The sequence below is a fragment of the Zonotrichia albicollis genome, chromosome 2, assembly GCF_047830755.1.
Source record: "Zonotrichia albicollis isolate bZonAlb1 chromosome 2, bZonAlb1.hap1, whole genome shotgun sequence".
Classification (NCBI taxonomy): Eukaryota; Metazoa; Chordata; class Aves; order Passeriformes; family Passerellidae; genus Zonotrichia; species Zonotrichia albicollis.
The window spans coordinates 51,491,722-51,510,806 of NC_133820.1; the positions used below are offsets into that span (position 1 = coordinate 51,491,722).

The 19,085-nt window shown below is 39.2% G+C and overlaps 1 protein-coding gene across 1 annotated transcript; it reads right to left on the minus strand.

Moving 5' to 3' along the window:
* Window positions 1–954: 954 nt before the first annotated feature.
* Window positions 955–18,372, minus strand: CCDC82 (coiled-coil domain containing 82). The gene is made up of 8 exons (XM_005492072.4): window positions 18,098–18,372; window positions 17,394–17,954; window positions 16,670–16,901; window positions 15,421–15,513; window positions 13,276–13,400; window positions 12,552–12,722; window positions 7,426–7,611; window positions 955–6,871 (listed from the first exon to the last, which is right to left on the minus strand). The coding sequence occupies exons 2-8, from the start codon at window positions 17,931–17,933 to the stop codon at window positions 6,806–6,808; spliced, it is 1,413 nt and encodes a 470-aa protein (XP_005492129.2). The 5' UTR covers window positions 17,934–17,954; window positions 18,098–18,372; the 3' UTR covers window positions 955–6,805.
* Window positions 18,373–19,085: the final 713 nt, after the last annotated feature.

Sequence of the window (19,085 nt, forward strand, 5' to 3'; positions counted from 1 at the left end):
TCTTTCAGTTCTGCAACGGGTCCAGTCAGAAAAATACACAAATTTCATCTCAGCATACCGAGACCATTAAGCTGAGGATGAGGAGGAGCTGACAATAACCCTCTCAGGTGTTTTTATCCCCTTCCAAGGTCATGCAAATAAATACTTTGAATGCCAGTGATGAAGTGACACATTCCTGGAAAATCCCCCAGAATATAAAAGGTATGCAGCGTTAGACATACGGGAAATATAAAACCCCTCACTTTCATGACCCCCATCTCCTTCATGCAGCAACAAACATCAGGGTTTATTGCAAGATGTGGGTTTCCAGGTTCTAGCTTGGTGAACATCAGCCAGAGCCTCCAGCCCCATGTTTGTCTCAGCAAATGCTTTGAGACTTCACTGAGGGATAAGGTCTGTGGGAGAGGGTTTGGGGCCGTGCTGCCTTCAGAGGAAGGCATTGCTAACAGGAAAACAGTTTTTTGTTGTTGTTTAACCTTGAACAACTGAGGAAGAGTGGGTTATTATTTGATATGTAACAGTAGCTTGAATCTGTTGAGAACAGTGGGTTGGCGCAGCTGGAAAATGAAATTATAATGTTTGTAAAATAGTAGACAATGTTACCTTTACTTCAGGCCTTGCTTGGGTTTTTATTTGTTCTGTACAGCTCAGATGTCATTACTGTGCTTAAGGGGGTCAGTCACAGAACACACATGCAACAATAACACACGAATCTCATGGAGAATAAGTGAGAGTGTTTTAAATGATGGTTTATCTGTTTTTCAAAGTGGCTGTGGGAATATGAAATCCATGGTGCTGCTCCGGAAGCTACCAAGACGGCTGGAGGAATTCTCTCTCTCGCTCTTACAAGACTTCATAGAACTCAGAGAGTGATCTTTCCAAGCAAAGATTTTTTTTATTTTTTTTTTTAATTTTAGCTTGAGACGTTGAAGATGCGCTTTTTGCCAAGCAGCATCTCGAGAGTTCGGTTTGCGTGTGATCTCTCCCTTCCGAGGCGAGAGGCAGCGGCTGCGGGGCTGCGCGGCGAATCCCGCTCGCTCAATCCGCAGCAAATGCTGCCCCTGGTGTTTCCGAGCAGGAAATACCCCACAGCCATCCCTCGGCTTCCCAAGTTTTGCTCAGGAGACCCTGGCGAATGTCACCAACCCCTGGATACTGCCATCAGTCTTGGACTGGTCGGCTGTCAATTTTCTTAAAAGCAAACGGTTCTTAACACGTAACACGTTGTAACATCCAATGTGATTAGTGGCATTCTCATAAGCACGCTCAGGATAAAACAACCTAAGAGGTCTTTGAACAATTAATTACTTTATTCCTTCTGTTGACACTAATTTGTGACCTTTTTACTTGACATTGTAATGAACACATGAACTGTCATGCTTGAGCATTTTTTTCTGTTTGAATTCCCTACTGCTGTTGAAGCTCTGAGTTTCCCAAAGCAGCAGCCCCCTCCAGATGAGAAAAGCACTTATTTGTGCTGGGTTCACAGCCAGGAATTCTCACCATAGACATCCCATCGTGCTAATAACTTTCCAAAATGGAACAAAAAGATTTTGCTGAACCTGTGTCACCTAAAATCTTGAGTGCATGCTTCAGTCTCAGCACATGCCTTGTTCCTCTTCCTATGTGCTTCGAAATCACATATCAAATTGCTTCAAAGTTACATTAACTCCACTGGAATGGCATATACTTAATATCAATCCTACTAAGGACTTTCTGAACTCGGAGCTTTCAATTTTCAGCCGTTTCCATTATTTACTTTTCAGTGAGAGTTCTTTGCCCTTTGCCATTTTGATTTCCTGGGGTATTCCCTGCTAGGTTCATGTACGATGCTGCTCACCTGGCAAATTGTTTAACTTTGAATCAGTCTGACTGTGCCTGAGTCAGTTTTCTCATCTTTAAATTTTGGGCACAAGCTGCTTGCAATTGCTGCTTTATTTAAACTGTGAAGTAAGAAATCTATGTTTGTGTTGGGATTTTGTTTGTTGTTTTTTGGGTTTTTTTAACTAATAATAATTAATCCACAGAAACTGTGTTTATGTCTTATTTAATAAACAATAGAGGAAGAAACCCCAAACAATCCCATGCCACCACTTACTACCTAGACAATTACCAAAATTCACATCAACTATTCAGGGAAGTGGAACCACTGATGGGGTTATTATCAGGTTCTTTTAATATAATTTCACATATTTCTCATATTACTCTTTGGTTGGTAGATCATACTTTTTTACATTCTTTTGTCTAATCTCTGAATTCAGATTAGAAATTGGTATTTTTCTTCTCAAAGCAGAATCAGAAAGGCAACTTTTTGAAGACTACTTTGTGTGTGCTGGATATTTCTCTTGGAATGGTATTGTATTTACAAGTGTTTGTGTAGCACACATGCACACTAGCACACACTGTTTATCCAGACAGACTTAAAAATGGATAAAACTAGAAGCCTTTATTTATCCAAATAAATGTAAACTAGGGGAGTTAAGCATGGGAATCGCCTGTAATTGCCTGCTGAAGTGCTAAAAATAGCTGCTTTTTGGAAACAGGAGAAGCCTTCACTGTTAAAAAAGTGGCAGTAACACCTATCTACTATTAGCAAACAACTTTCTTTCCAAAAACTGAAGGACACAGAGGGAGAAATATCGTTTCTTTTCATACTTCACTGCAAGAACTGGACAGAATATAGATGAAAAAGAACCTCCTGTCCCTGAAGTACATCATGTTAGTCAGCCTGATCCTGTGCATAAATACCTTGTGTGAACTTCATCATTATTACCGTCTCTAGTTACAGAACTTAAACTGGAGCAGATTATCAAAACATTACAGGAACTAAAGTAATTTCCAAGTATGATCATTAATCACCCGTGCAAAGTCTAATAGCATACTGAGCTCTCTTCGTTGTTCCATTAAGACAGGTACTTTATCTTAATTAGAGCTACTTCTTCAAAAATTAACACTAAAAACAATTTAAAATGTCCTACTGGAACAAACATTTTATTCTCTCACCTCCTAACTCCATTCAGCTTCTTTGAGGTGGAAAAAAAAAGCATGAAAGACTGGTCAGATTTCTAACTGCTCCCATCATTAGGTATTTGCACAATCTTTTTTCTGCTAGAAATATTCTTACTGATTGATTCTATATATAGAAAGTCTCAGGGGTAAGAGTCTTTGTGCTTCATGCTGTACTAGCATTTGCAGACAGACCTGGAAAATTTGATCTAAATTTTTACTTATTTACCAAAGAATTTTTTAACTTCCTGTGGTGAAGACAAATGTAAAAGTGATGTAATGACACTTCATATTTGCTGTCTTTTAGAAACACTTCAGATAGAACAACAGCCACAAAAGTATTATCACTTCCTCCCATCTCAGTGAGGCGAATATCAGAGTTTGAGAGACACAACACACACAAAAACATCAGCTCCTGCCAAATCAAGTATCTGTTTCTTACTGAAACAGAAATGAGTGCTTTCAATGTACAACATTTTTTTAGTCCCACCAGTGATACTACAGCCAAGACTAGTAAACCTATGGAAGCACTTTCTACCCAGAAGTTCCATCAGAATACTTCTGTATACCTGCTAGCAACAGAAAAAAACAATGATCTAGAAAAAATGCTGTAGATAGCACATGCTTTTTAGGTGAATAAAGAGGAGGTGAGGAACAAGTCTGGGCTATAAAAAAACAAGCAGAATGGACCAATTCCATTTCCAATCAAACTGAATGTGTTCTTAAAATATTACCTGTAATCAGCAAGCCAGAGTTTCACAAATTTATTCTTTATTTTCATAGTGAATTGTTTTAATGTAGCAAAATGAGAGATCAACCATTCATTCTGACAACAAAATTTTAAAGCAAATTCATAGTCTTGAGAGTTTTCAGAAAATTCATACAGTAGCAAAAATTAGGACCGGTCAGGAAGGCTCTAAGAGGACATATTCCATTACATGGTACAGATTTCATAATGGTTTTCCTTTGTAAGAATTAAGGTACACCAAATGTAATGTTATGTTCTAGAGAAGTGAACCAAACTTTACAGAGATTTTGTTAACAGAAATAAGTGAGGTTTCAATAACTAAAACGGATATATTCAAGATGGATTCCCAAGTACTTTTAAATTGATAGGTGTGTTCCCACCAATATTCCCAGAAGAACAGAGATGAGGGAGGAGAAGGAATACAGAAGGAAACCTTCAGCTTTGGTAACCAGGGAGATGGATATAAGACATACCAAACCTCAGAATTTTATGTGTCTAACTTACTAACTTACTTATATAAGGTATGGAAAGAATATCTTCAACATAAGTTTACTTGATGGCAAGTCTCAATCTGTTTACTGGGAATTTTCATCTTGGTTTTGTATATCTTGTATCTGTATGTGGTACAAAGGAGTACTGATGCTACCAACTTAGCCTAATAGCATTTAAAATATTGCTGAATTTCAAGTCTTTAAAAAAGTAAAAGCAGTTAATATCTCACAACGAATGCTAGAAAAAGAGTAGTGAATTATAAATCTAAGGTAGAATCTCTATGTAAAAAGGCAGCAGATGTTCATTGTTAAGCAATACATCTGGCAGCAGTTGTCTACCCAATCTGGGTATCTGTTCCCAGTAAAGTGGCAAAATAAATGTGGTGACTTCTTATGGACAAATCTATGAGAAATCAGGTTCCATTAGTTCTGCTGCTGAGAGAGTAACATGTTAAAATGATTCAGAGTATTAACAGTATCTTTCACTAAGTTGTTCAGCCACAAAAGACTAATAGAGTATGTGCATGCAGCAAGATGTAGGTTTCAAAACACTGTGCTCTTAATTTTCTTAGGCTACATCTGATTCTTTTTATATGCAGCCCAAAATACAGAGACAGAAACACTAATTCAGTTGGGTTGGAAGGGACCTTTAAGGATTATAATGGCCAGGAATATCTTCCAACATACCAGGTTTCTCAAAGCCCCATCCTGACCTAACCTTAACACCCTCCAGGGGTGGGGCATCCACACCTTCTCTGGGCAACCTGTGCCAGTGCCTCACTGTGACGCTGTTCACAGGGCTTCTTAGATGAGAGACAAGGATCTGACTCCATGTTTCAGAAGGCCTGACTTATTATTTTATGATATATATTACATTAAAACTATACTAAAAGAATAGAAGAAAAGGATCTCATCAGAAGGCCAGCTAAGAATGGAATCAGAAAGAATGATAACAAAGCTTCTGTCTCGGACAGAGAGCCTGAGCCAGCTGTGTGGCCATTAATTACAAACAAACCAACATGAGCCAATCACAGATCCACCTGTTGCATTCCACAGCAGCAGATAATCATTGTTTACATTTTGTTCCTGAGAAGCTGCTCAGGAGGAAAAATCCTAAGGAAAGGATTTTTCATGAAAAGATGTCTGCAACACCTCACCAACTTCACAGTAAAAAATTTCTTCCCCTATGTCTATCTATACCTACCTTCTTTGAGTTCAAAACCTGTTGCCCTACCACTACAGGCCTTGGTAAAAAGTCTTTCTCCATCTTCCTTGTAGGCCCCCTTTAAATACTTAAAGGTTGCAATATGGTCCCCCAGAGCCTTCCCTTCTCCAGACTGAACAACCCCAACTCTACCAGCCAATCCACACCTAGCCCTCTCATCAATTTAGTGACCCTCCTCTGGACTTGCTCCAGCAAGCAGGACATCCTGTCTTTCCTGTGCCAGGACCCTAGAACTGGATGCAGCATTCCAGGTAGGGTTTCTTAAGAGCAGAGAGGCAGAATCACCTCTTTCAGCCTGCTGGCCATGCTGTTTGGGATGCAGCCCAGGACACAGTGGACTTTCTGGGCTGTGAGTACACATTTGCAGTTCTTGTCCAATTTTTCAGAATGGGCAGTACCATACTTAAACCCTTCCAAAATCCTTGAAAATCTACTCTGATTTGGGTTTCATGCAATTCTGGTAAGCCATGCATCCTGTTTCTGACTAACTCCTACTTTCTCTTAAGTTACACTGGAAGAATTCTTGCTTATCTTCCTTGGGCATATTAACCCATTCTCTTAGGACTGCAGTTACTCAAAGTGCTGCCATTATGTTTGCACAATGTAACCCGATGTTTAAAATCTCAGTAAATTGCCCCAGCTACTTATCAGAGACAGCCATGTGGGCCCATGTGCTCATTTAAATGGCTGAGCCAGACTCAGTCTGTATGACGCCCATACTGTGACTCATCACCTACTTTCTCAAGAGAGGAATGACTACTGTGCTGCAAATGCAGTCAGGACTGCAGAATATTTCCTCTGTTGCCTTGCAACTGTCTATACTGATTCGTCAGAGGAGAAATAGATCTTTGCATTTGGGTCCTGTTTGTTGTAACTATCATTCTAACTGACTGGACTGACTTGTACATAATGAGCAATAAGGAAGGTAAGATGCAAGTCCTAAATTCTGGTATAACAAAGCCTTACCTTTCCAAATATACCCACTTCAAAAGATATCAGCATCTCCTGTGTTCTCTACAATGCAGCTCAATCTGAATAGGTGGAAATTTTATTCCACAAGTAAATAGACATTGAACTGATATTTCTAACAGTAGGAAACTTAAAGTGATTAATGCAGTAAGCCTGGAAGGACTGATTTGGTAAAACTTTGGATTTGTATTGACACAGATGAGAAAAAAAGATACAGCACATTATCAAACAGTAATTCAAAGGCATATGAATTTCTGTGTAACAGCCTACATAGAAATCTTGAAGTCCAGGCAGAGATAAAGCGCATGCAGATGAAGTAGGCCATTCACATTTTTAAAGATGTCTTTCAAAGAGCTATATGACCTCTTAATCAATTTTCTCTTCTTGGAAATTGTCTGCATCTTCCAGGTAATCTTCAAGATCATTGTATCTCTGTGAATGAAATAAAATTTGTACAATTTATCCATATTTAATAACTGAATTATGCAGACACTGCTTTTCTTGTTCAACACGTGACCGAGCATGCCAATAACAATTTAGAGGCTATATCTAAAAGCATACTAAATACAATTTGTACTACAAATTGTCTTAAAATAGTTCACGAAGTGGTTCTGAACAATTAAAAGTTCTTCAGTGTAAACAGAATTCTAAAATACTCTTGCTGTGCCTCATGTACATCTTTCCCATCTTACCAAGTTACAGCTCAAGTTTGTTATGTTGCTGCTTGTAAATGAAACAGGGGCCTGCCCACCACAGCCCAGAGATCACGCAGCTGTCAAAAAGCTTCATGTCAAAAGCTGATACAAACTCTGTCAGCACAGCAGCACACCACTGCTTGAAACACAGGGTCAGGAGAAATGGGGGAATGGTTGAACTGAGCTGTATTATTGATGAACAGTAACTCAGAACTGATCCATTAAATCAGACATTTTATCTGAACTTACTTTCATCTGCTTGGAAAAGAATACAGGGAATAACAGTCATACCTTCTGAATCCACTCAGTCTCTTCCAAGTGGCTGAAAAGCCGCTCCACAGTGTCTTTGACTGGTTCATCCTCAACACCATCCAATTCCACAATGGAGCTGCAATCCATGTATAACTTGTACTTGAAGTGTTTCAAGTTGTGATAAACTCTTGTACGATTTGCACACACCGTACCAACCTTCAAAACCTAGGCCAGAGCAAACAAAACATTCCCTTGGATAGAACCATATTTATCTTTACAGAATTGGTGGGCTAATCTAATAAGATTTAACCAGTCAGTCCAGGAAATTGTTTGGAATAATGAAATAAACAGAATGACACTACATGCATAAAATTAGTACAAACCCATGTAGTTTTCACAGCCACAGCAGAAAGATTTTTGAGCAAGCAGGCAGCCAGCAAATCCAAGCAATGGCAGCTTATCAGTGCTGTCTTCTTGCAAACACAATCATGTTTGTAATTGGTTGTATCTTTCCTATCTCCTGGTGGAACTTTGTTACAAAATCACTAACACTTTAGACAACCATCATATTGTGAAAGCAGGGGAAGAGAAATTATTTGCTTACTGAGGAATTATTTGCTTACTTTTGCTTAATATGTAAGTACTTCCTAGGGAGAAGAAATATCAGTTTTAACATTTTGTAGACTGAATAATATACAATATTTCTTCAAGAAATACATATAAACATATACAGGCATACACCTCACAGCACTTAATAAATGAAGAGGCTGAACTTCAAAAAAATGAAATCTGAACTTGAAGTTTTATACAATACAAACAGTCATCTGCAACCATCTGGGAGGAATACCTAAGCTATGATGGTGCAGAAAATAAAACCTCCGCATCTCCCAGTTATTACCAGTTTTACCTCTATGATTTTCATGCAGAAAAGATGGAACTGAATTATTTCAGTTTTTTCACAGCAGTATTTATAGGTAACCAAATGGTAAAATGTGCCTGTTTTGAACCGATGTCTTGTGACACCTTTCCATAATAAGTATGTAAATGGTTAAAGTTCTCTGCATTAGTAATGCAAGCTACCCGCAATTGCATTGTTGTTCTACATCACATGCAGATATATATATATATATATGTATATATATATATATATATATATATATAAGAATCAACTAAATTTGAAGCAAGACTATTTCTTCTGAGCCACAAATGTGATACCTTTTATTGCTAATAATCCAAATACTCTCAAATTACAAGCAGGTTAAGCTTTATTTAATACTTACAACTCACATTTTCAGGGAGCTTTTCTGAATGCATGATCAAATGTTTGCATCTGTGAGCAGTTCCCCAGACCATCTGACCTACCTGTGCAACCTAGCACTAGTTCTATCTGTTGACAATGAAAGTGACAGAAAAGTGTATTTTTAAAGATTATGTAAATGGAATTTATATGTGTTTGTTATAGATTCTCTTAACTATATGATTATATCTCAATTTCTTAAACATATTAATCAGCAGCTCAGTGGATATCATCAGGCGTAGTATCAGTTAAGTCAAAAGAGACACACTCACTTAGAAGCACATTTGATCTGAGCTACAGTAAATTGTTATTAACTGAAATTTTAAACATTTTGAGATAAAAATGCCTATTACTATATTTTAAGTCTCTACTGATCATGTAAATGTTATACCTATATACAGCTCCATTTTCTAATATCCCCAAAACTGAAAAACTAAGGCTTGTTTGGTGCTGCAGGTGCTTCTTAAGTGCAAGACCTCCCAACTAATGCTGGTTAATTCAAATTTCCAGAAGCACCATTTCAAATACTTTCAGAACTGAGCTGCCAGTGTTTTGTAGAGCATTGCACAACTTTTCAAGTATCCCAAGCAATGAGGTGTGGCATTTGGAACATTATGTGATATAAAAGAGGAGATACCATCTTACATCAAACTGGTGGCCCAGTTTTCTCCCTTGTGACAACAGCTAGCAGGAGATATGTAGGAAGTTAGTATAAGATCCAGCACAAACATTAGAATGATCATAAGACTACTGCACATTTCCTGGCAGTCAAGAGTTAAGATCCTCTGTATCATCCCAGATATCATGTTCCATAGCGTGAAAGAACCTTCCCCAAGAACCTGCCTAAATTGTTTTGGGACCCAATAGTGTTTTTCCCTTCCAAAATATCCTGTGGCAGTGAGTTTCACTGCTTATTTATGTGCGACGTGGAGAAATGCCAAAGGCAAATAGCTAAATATCGTATAAATGTAACTATGTATTGTGTTTTTAAGCAAGTAAGATAGTCTAAAAATACAATGCTATTTCAGAATGCAGCTTTGGAAAGAATCTCAGTACTGTACTCTAATTTTTTCCTCTCACAGTTCTCAGTCCCTCTGTGTTAATGCTTAACTTATCTGCTCAAGCTGGCCCTATCAGCCAAAGTTGTGTTAAATCACTTTGTATGGAATGTAGGAGCACGGTTAGACAATAGCACAACATGTAGTGACTAAATCCATGTCCTCTAAGCCTGTTTATAAACAGAACACCAAGACTGAGAGTAGAAAACAGTTTATAGGTGACATAAGAAGGAAGGAAGTGTGGGGGACACTTATATCTCTAAACCTTATGATTCTCCCTGATCAAGGGAAAATGAGAATTGGCACCTAAACAGTGAACAATCACTGCAAGCCTAAGCAAAACTGGAACAGCTGTTTCTCTTCTATTTCTACTGGCAAAGCAGAATACTTCAGAGATGAGAGAAAAGGAAAGTTTTATGCAGAATAAAGAGGTTGGAGGTCTGTTTTTGTTCTCTTCACATTCACTTTTCTCAGGTATTTTCAAACAAATCTATAGAAAATAGTCCAACTACATGTTTCTGCTCAATCTGATCTGTCAGTGCTGAACTGCCTTCTCTATCAGTCAATCAGGCTTGTGAAATGGCAGTTTTATGCAGCTCCGTGAGCCTCTTTTTCTTTTATATTTTTTCTAAATTGGCAGGACAAGTTTCTCAATGCATTGCCAGCAGAGCTTTAAAGACAACTTGAGAACAGTACTTTCAGCAGTCTAAACTGCAGGTCACCATAAGAACACAAATGTTGCATTACAAGATACTATAAAAAATGACTGGAAAGTGCTCAATTACTCTCTCTCCTGAGCCTCCTTAACAGCCACTGAGCTATACTGAGCAGGCACATAGCAGACATCCCCAGATGCTGGTGTACACAGGGTAAAAAAAGCTCTCATTTTGTGCTGCTAAGCTGAAGAGGACAAAAATGAACTAGCAATTTAGTTCAGTATTCCACAGGATATTTCAAGTTTTTTCCAAAGTGAAAAATAGCCAACACTTTATGCAGGACAACATTTGGTCAGGAGTGAGGGAAGTGCTACTGTTATTTCCACAGTTAAGCTGAAAGTCATGTAAAGATTAAATTCTTGTGCTAGTTCACTAATTATTTCTGTTAGGTTAGGTAAGGCACACACTTTCCATGAAAAACTGAGTATTTTTAAATTAGTGATCTGCATGTAAGGAAGAATGCCTATGACAGACTGCAGTATTGGTGCTGGGATGATTGCAGAGGACTTACTTTACTGCAATAAACAGGATTAAAAAGGGGAAAAGCATTGCTGGAAAAGCCTAGCTTTCTTGATTATCATGCACATACATACTTCTCAAAACAGAATATCAGCAACTGTTGCTCAAAAGGGTCTGTAATATAAGAAAAACTGTCAAATATTTTTAAGCTCCTGCATTACATGCAGAGCCTGTAGGATGACAAAATGATAATCATGGTGACAGCTCTCAAATCTGTAAATTAAAGAAATTGCAAACACCCAAACAACACAGGTTTGAGCTTCAGTAAGGTATACTTCCTGTTTGGCAAGGGCTTCACTTTATTTTTACTTAAGAAATCCTATTATACCTCATTACCAAATATACTTAAAAAACCTCTGCTTCTGAAACTTTTTTATTTTCAACAAATACTGTGAGGAACTTCAGCTGTGTTCAAAAATTCTTTTACAGTCACAAAAAAAATACCATCTGTGTCTCCTGAAAGGGAAGAAAGGCAGAACTTGGATATCAGCTTGGTAAAACAACTGTAGCAATGTTTTATTCTTGGCAAATCAAGTGCATTGAATTTATCATAAGAGGTCATGAATTGCATTACTGAAGGTCATATGCATACCTAAAAATCATAATTTTGTGTAGCTGTAATTTTGAAGGGAAGGTCTCTACATATTAGAAGCACCTAGATTCTTGAGAGTCAAGGTTTTCAAAAGGCTCAGCTGTGAAATAAAATTGTATTAGGCTATGATTAAAATATTTTAGATGACTTATTAAATCACCTAAAATGACTGCCTAATGGAACATTATGTAACAACATGAAAGATGCCTTTTAGTTAAAAAAAATATCTAATCCAATAGAAGTGACAACTGAGGGAGAAATAGCTGGAAGACTACCTAAATGGAAGTGTTCTCTAGTTTGGACAAGTAATTCTGATAATGCAGTAATGGGGAAAAGGCTCTAATAAAATATATTGATGTAGCTAGGAACAAGTTTTCTTGAAAGGAGATCAGCAAGTGTAAATGCATCTGAGATGCCAAGATAATTTGTCCTGACTGAATAGCTACATGGGAAATACCAGATGTGGGAAAAACATCTGAAGAATGAAGCAATAAATTTTGACAAGGTCACACTTGGACTGCTAGAATGACCATTGCACTGTTTCACTCAGAGTTTGAACCTAGAGCAAATAACTGCTGGAGTGCACATGGACCCTCCAAGTGCTAGAGGCAGAGCAGGCACAGAATTAGTAAACCTAGCAACCCAATGTTGAACAAACCTTACCTGCACCAAAATAGAAAACACAATCAATCATACAATGGCAATGAGTGTCCCTCATACAGAAAGTTACTTTTACAGCATTTCTGACCACCAATCAATGCAAGATTCCTGCTGGGAAAGTCTTAAGGACATTATAGGCACACACAAAGGTAAAGGAAAGGCTTTTTCATTAAGGGGTAGATGTGGGGAGGAAACAGCACAAGGGTCATTGTGATGCAGCCAAAACCAAAGGTCACTGAAAAACATCTGATTTATTTTCCTGATAAAAGAAAAACTTAAAAATAAAACTGAAAAATACAGTGAAAATATAGTGCTGAAATTACCTGTTTATCACCTGACATGAAGTCATCCACTTCCAAAGTTTTACTATTATAAAGCCTTCCAGAGAGCAGTACACTGAACTTGCACCACCGCTTCAGCTCACAGGCCTGACAAGACATATTCTGTGCATTTTGCAAGCTTATGCAAACATCTGGGTAACAATCCACACGCTCCTGAAAAACAGATTCCAAATAACATTAAAGAACCACTGTAAACTGAACGATGCTTCTAACAGGCTACTGAGTGCTCTGTACTCAAACAAAACTAGTCCAATAGAAATGAAACAAAATTTTATTATTACAGTGATCATTAAATCATTACACCCATGACATTAATTCTCTTCTAGTAACATACATACAAAAACTAATTGCTCTATACTGACGTATTTTTTGTAGTAGTAGAAAGTTCATGATTAACATACTGTTTACCTTTTAGTGGGAGGAGGAAAAAAATCTTATTAGAACATTTAGCAAGTGACAAAAAAATCCTCAAATGTCAACTGCTGAAGTTAGCAGGAGATACATTCAGGTAGCTGAGAACAGATTCTGTTCTGCTACCTGAATGTTTGTCTGGTTATCAACATGTAAAATATTTTTGATATTTATATAAGCACCAAAACAAATTATTTAAGTTAAGAACAATACTTGCTATTAAAAAGGAAATATAATTACAGTGATTGTTGCACCTTTACAGAGAATTTCAGCATTTAGAGTAGAATCTAGATACCTTGTATCGATCCTTCCAGCGACTTCTACAGATCAAGTTCTCCAGGCGAGGCTGAATGAAGCGGTCATCCAAATAATGCAGTGAGAGCAGCATCTCCTGTGCATACTTTTTCTGTCTTGTTCCATCTGTTCAGTGAGAATCATCACTAATATGCTGACCACCCTACGTTGTACAAGCTCTTTAGATAAAATTTTCACAGACATTATGCTTCTGCATACTAAGAATTATGAATGATTTTACTAAACTGTTATTGAATACATTTGCTACTGTTACCCATAAAAGTGATCCATGCAATCCATGCATCTTGCTAAAAGGATATATTTTATTATTTAAAAGGGGTACAAGCACAAATTCTACCAAAATCATGCCAAAAGTTCTCATCCCAAATGGAGATCCATTCACTCAATCCTATTTAAAACAACAGAAAAGGAGGAAGCATGTGGGGGAATGTCATGCTTTTCAACCAACCTGTTTAATTTGTTTGAAATGTTATAGGAAAGAGGTTGGAATCCAGAAACACAAACTGCTTTGAGCTACTTCTAGGCAGAAATTTTGACAACTCTCTTTGTCACTTTTAAAGATCACAGAGAAACTGATCTTTACTTTACTAGCCCAGTCAGATGCCTTGAGTTAGGCTAAGTACTTCCAAATACTCAAGCAAAATAAACAAAAAAGCATGAGGATGAGTAAAACTACCACTATTACTGTTTCCCAAATACATGCTGGGCTCCAGGAATTAAACAGGACTTCCCTAGATGTAGGCCAATGCACACTGCCCTGGAACCTCAGTGTGTACAGACACAAAACTTAATTCAGCTACCCTCCCATGCCTTCTAGCAGAGCTGTTATCCAAAAAAAAGGCAGACCTGAGAAGGGCCACTGGTTACCCAGCTCTCTATATAAATGTAGTTAATTATCATTATAGCCACCATAATTGCAATTAACTGTTTTTCCATATTCACTTACACACACATTTGCAGGATGAGCTTGAAGAGGCTGTGCTAGACCACAAAACAAAATCCCTCCCAATAAAAAGCAAGTGTGAACTCCAATACTATAGTACTGGAGTCATAGCTGCTCTTGAGTCAAAACTAATGAAAAGATTCACTTCCATTAACTCAGAACAATCCATTCTATGTTACAAAAATACATTTTGCAATGCTAGGCTATGTTCATACAATGTTCATGTACAACCTCCAGCTTACCTGGAGAGCTCATTTACTTCCAGCAACTTGGCAGTAAATTGTTACATTTTATTGAGCAGATATCATTTGAAATAGAAGGAAGCTATTACAACATTAATCTGGCAGTGCTTACTTATTACTTTTCAAAGGCCTGTTTTTACTTGTTGAAACAAAACAAACCAAACACCTGAAAGAACTAGCAGTGGTAGATGAAAGACATTTTTTAGCTCCAAGAGTATACAGCCTTTAGTCTGAGGTCCATGGTGTACTTCAGTTTCTCCATTCCCTCTAAATTCTTGATGACACCAAAACCTCCACTCTTGGCATTTCACTAATTCCGTCCATAATCTGACACTGAGAGTCCTCTCCTTAATCCCATCTTTACAGGGTTTATAAAACTATGTATGAGGTGTTATTCAGCCCCACTAGGCCAAATGCCAAGAAGCACTTCCTCAGAAAGAATAAGACAAGTACTGACTGCAGCTGAAGCTTCTTTATCTGATGTGTTAAAAAAAGGGGGAAAAAATTATATAGAGCCATCTCCATAACTAAAAGCCTTTATAATCTATCAAATTCCTAAAAAAAAAGCTGTGAAGTACAAGAGATTTTGACAAACCAGCTGACCTTGCAATGTTTTCATTGAGGTATCTGCTTTGAAACTAATTTGGTTTTCATGCTGGAAAGGCTACTACTGATTAGGAACACAGAAACACATTCCTACATCTCAAGAAGGCATTTCAAGCCTTCTGTGCCCAACAATTAAGTCTACACATTTTTCCAAGATTACGGTATCATTTTCAGATAGAGTCCTCTCTGCTCTCCCCCACCAAAGTTATATAGCAGGAAAATCACAGATTTCAGGACCCTCAGTTCTATTATCAGGAAAAACACCCTTCCCTAGAACAAATGGCTTTGTATAACTTCAAATGCATTAATATATTATTTAAAGAAGTTTACTTACCATATAATGAGCTCAGAAAAGTGTCATCAATTGCATTTATGAGGAAAGCTTTTACTATTCTTTTGAAGTGTACATAATGATCACAGTGAGATACTGGGAAGAAAGCAATACAACCAAAATTTACCAAAAGGAAAAAAAAAGAGTCATGTTAGAAGTCCTGTAAGAAGAATTCTTCTCCAGTATTGTAAGTTTATAGTTTTAAAGTTATTTAAATATAAATTTAGAAAGAATTTCAATGCACAACATACACATCCACAGGATTTTGCCTTAAAATTGTGCTTCTTATCCCACTGTTCCTACAGAATTTTAGCATTCTAAAGTCACATGCGCTTCCAGCAAGAAGAGTCCACAGTAAGACCTACAAACACTAAGAAAAGTGCAGAATTTGTTCTACAAATAGCAGAAAATAATATAAATCAGAGAAGACCAAGCTTATGTTGTGGTCATGGGTTTTTTTGCTTGCGCTTTGTTTGTTGTGTTATTTTTTTCTTTCAAATACAATTCTGCTGAGGTCTTCACTGGGGAAGAAATACAACAAATGCTTGTAACAACTACAACTATCATTGACTGTCCAGTCACTACAAACCTACTTCTGAACAACAAAATATGGAAAAAAATAACTTGCATAAGGTTTTGCTTCAAATCTCTCTGCTCCATCCAGAAACTGGTTTTCATAAAGGAACAACTTGAAGAGTTTTCTTGCTCTGTGTAATTCAGCAGAGATTGGCCAGTGAAGTCAGAAACCCCACTAGAGCTCTGGTCCCAAGTCTTGCCACCACAGAATAAAAATACATAAAAAACCCCAAAACAAAACAGAAAAACAACAACAACAAAAAAAATCCCAAGCCTCAAACCTGTAGCAAGAACAGCATTTGGACAGATTAACATAGCTGCTGTTAGCATAAACCACAAGATTGTAGGATGAAGGATGATGCCTTCAGGTCTCCACAGGAATTAATGCATCATAGGCAGTCTACTTCATCCTAAATCAGACCAACTGAAAAAAAATTTGTGCAATAAGGTTTCACTTTCTTCCTTCCAACTTATACCCTCTCTTTAATTAAATATTTAAAGACTGCAAAAGTTTACTGTGGAAATCAGAATACTTTCATAATAAATTGAAAGCTTTCAGGTATCTGCTTTTAAATATCCTATCCTATTCTTTAGCATTTGTATTTAGCCCATTAATTTTTATTACAGTACTATGAGCTAGTTATACATGAAAAATTATCACTAATTTTGATCTTACACTGTGGGATGTAGTGTGCCAGCAGCTCACTGTTTGATGGATTTGGTTGCTTTTGATGTGGCTGATTTTCATTCTTCACATGCTCTGTGTTGTCAATGTCATCACCATCATCGTTTTCCTCTTCCTCTACTATAAAATCTTTCATGCTGTCACCATCAGTTTCACTGCCTTCTGATGGTGTGAGGGGCAACTGACAGAATGGTTCCTCTTCTATTGCTTCACCATTAGAATCCTAATTAAATTTTAAAAAGTACTTCAAACACAAGAATTTTCAGTATTTGCACAGACAAAATGCTACATACACCAGCTAAGATTTTTGACCATCTAAAACCACCATGTTTTCAATTAACAAAAAAGCATACATTTCCAAAAAATACATAATTCTGTATTAGACAAGTACTTTCAGCTTTAAATTAGCCATTTCCATGTACCTCTCTTCAGTCCACTTCTAGGAATTAAGCTAACAGACCTATAAGACTGACTCTAAGACTCTAATACTTCAGCAAGTATTCTGCTTCCTGATAAAAAGAACTTGATAGATTTTCAGCAGTCAATAGTTATTCAGTTAATGTGACTGTTAAAATATTACAGAATTACTCATTTGTCATGCATTCAAACACAAAAAATCCAACTGATTTGTACCTCTTTACCCTTTCCTGAGATTTTTTTTTTTTGGGAGGGGGGGGGATTTCCTCCAATTAAATTTCAAAGATAAAACCCTGACCTCACAACTTGCACTGCTGCAGGACCTCCGCGCTGTGCTTTGTCTTACAAGCTCCTTCAATTTTGCGAGCACTTTCTGTTTCCTGCTAGCAGAAGCATTCTCTGTAGGGCATGTTTTATCAGGCTGCTGCTCGCAGCTCTCATCGTCATCCATTATACAGCGGCGTTTGGAAGAAACCTTTCTAACAAGTATGTCACTGCCCTCGCTTCCATCGCTGTCGTACATGACAGAGGCGCTCAGCCTCTTGCGCTTCCCAGGCACAACGCACTCATCGTCACCATCTTCTGCTACCTCCCCGCTGGGGTCTTTCTCCTGCCGATCCGAAGGGCTGCGCTCCACAGCCGCCGGATCTTTCTCATCGATTTCGCTTTCGGATGAGGCAGACTCCTCCTCCTCCTCAGAGGCGGCTGAGGATTCGTCATTGCTGTCCGGCAGAATGAGCGCCCTTCTAGTGCGTCTCCAATCCACTCGGGATCTGGGTGATGCCACTTCTTTCTTATTTCTTGTTTCGTACCTTTTGACAGCTGTTTTTACCCCCATCGGAAAGCTGTAGCAACACACCTAAATATAAACCGGCAGAACAAAGCACTTGTTACACTGTGCTACTCAGAGGGGAGAAAATAAAAAAAAGGAGCACATTTTGCTCCGCATGCTCATGACTTAGCAGCACCATTAAGAGACTCACTCGTAAGAGACTCACTCACCGGCACCGAACAGCACTCAGCGCGCACAGCAACTTCTCCAGAGGCTGCACCTCGCTCAGGACGCGCAGAAGCGCCCGGCTCGGCGTGGCTGCACAGAGGAAGGATTCGGGTCTGGGGCGCCGGTCCCGCTCCTAGGGCCCGCTCCGGCTCCCGCTCCCGCTCCCGCTCCGGGGCCGTTCGGGGCCGCTCCCGAGCCTCGGGACAACCCGGCTCGCGCGCCGCCGTTTCCCGCCGCGCGCCGCCTCAGCCGCCCAGCGCGGGCTCCCGCCCCCTCCACCGCTTCGCGCATCGCGATTGGCCGCCGCGCCTGTCACTCATCCCGCCGCGATGTTTACGGAAGTGCGGTCACGCCGCGGAGGGGGTCGGGAGGAGGGTTTGCGGTGGCGTGCAGTGGCTGGTGACGTAGAGGTGGCGAGTTCCAGTCCGGCCTCTGCGCCCTCCCCGTGCCTCACCCGGAGGCTTCAGGCATTGCTGTCGTGTGGTGGCACGGTCTGTGCCCGTCCTCGGTGCATCCCCGAGAAAAGTCTGCGTGGGCGTGTGGGGTACGGCAGCTCCGCAGCAGGGCTGGCAGGGGCCGGCCTGGTCTGAGGCGCTCCCCACCCCAGGAGCTTCCCTCAGCAGCCCTGGGAGCAAGCCCGGTGGGTTTGTGAGGGGCGCCTGAGGGAGCTGGGGGTGTTTGCCCTGGAGAAAAATGGGCTCGGGATGGCAATCCATGCATCTTGGCCTTATCGTTCTCTACCACTGCCTGAAAGGAGGGCATAGCAAGGATGGGACAAGAGGAAATGGCCTCAAATTGCGCCAGGGTAGGTTTAGGTCATACATTAGGATAAAATTCTTCTCTGAAAGGATGGCCAACCATTGGAACAGGCTGTCCAGGGAAGTGGTGGACTCACCATCTCTGGAAATGTTCAAAAGACATGTGGATACAGCACTTGAGGGCAGGTTTTAATGGTGAACATGGTGGTAGTGCTAGGCCGGTGGTCAGGCT

Bases quoted from the DNA above. Each gene is read 5' to 3' on its own strand.
- CCDC82 (XM_005492072.4), bottom strand. From the start codon at position 17,933: ATGGGGGTAAAAACAGCTGTCAAAAGGTACGAAACAAGAAATAAGAAA. The intron at 15,514-16,669 runs GTAAGATCAAAA...CTTTCTTCCCAG, and splicing joins GGCACACTACATCCCACAGT to TATCTCACTGTGATCATTAT. The intron at 6,872-7,425 runs GTATGACTGTTA...TTTCATTCACAG, and splicing joins AGACTGAGTGGATTCAGAAG to AGATACAATGATCTTGAAGA.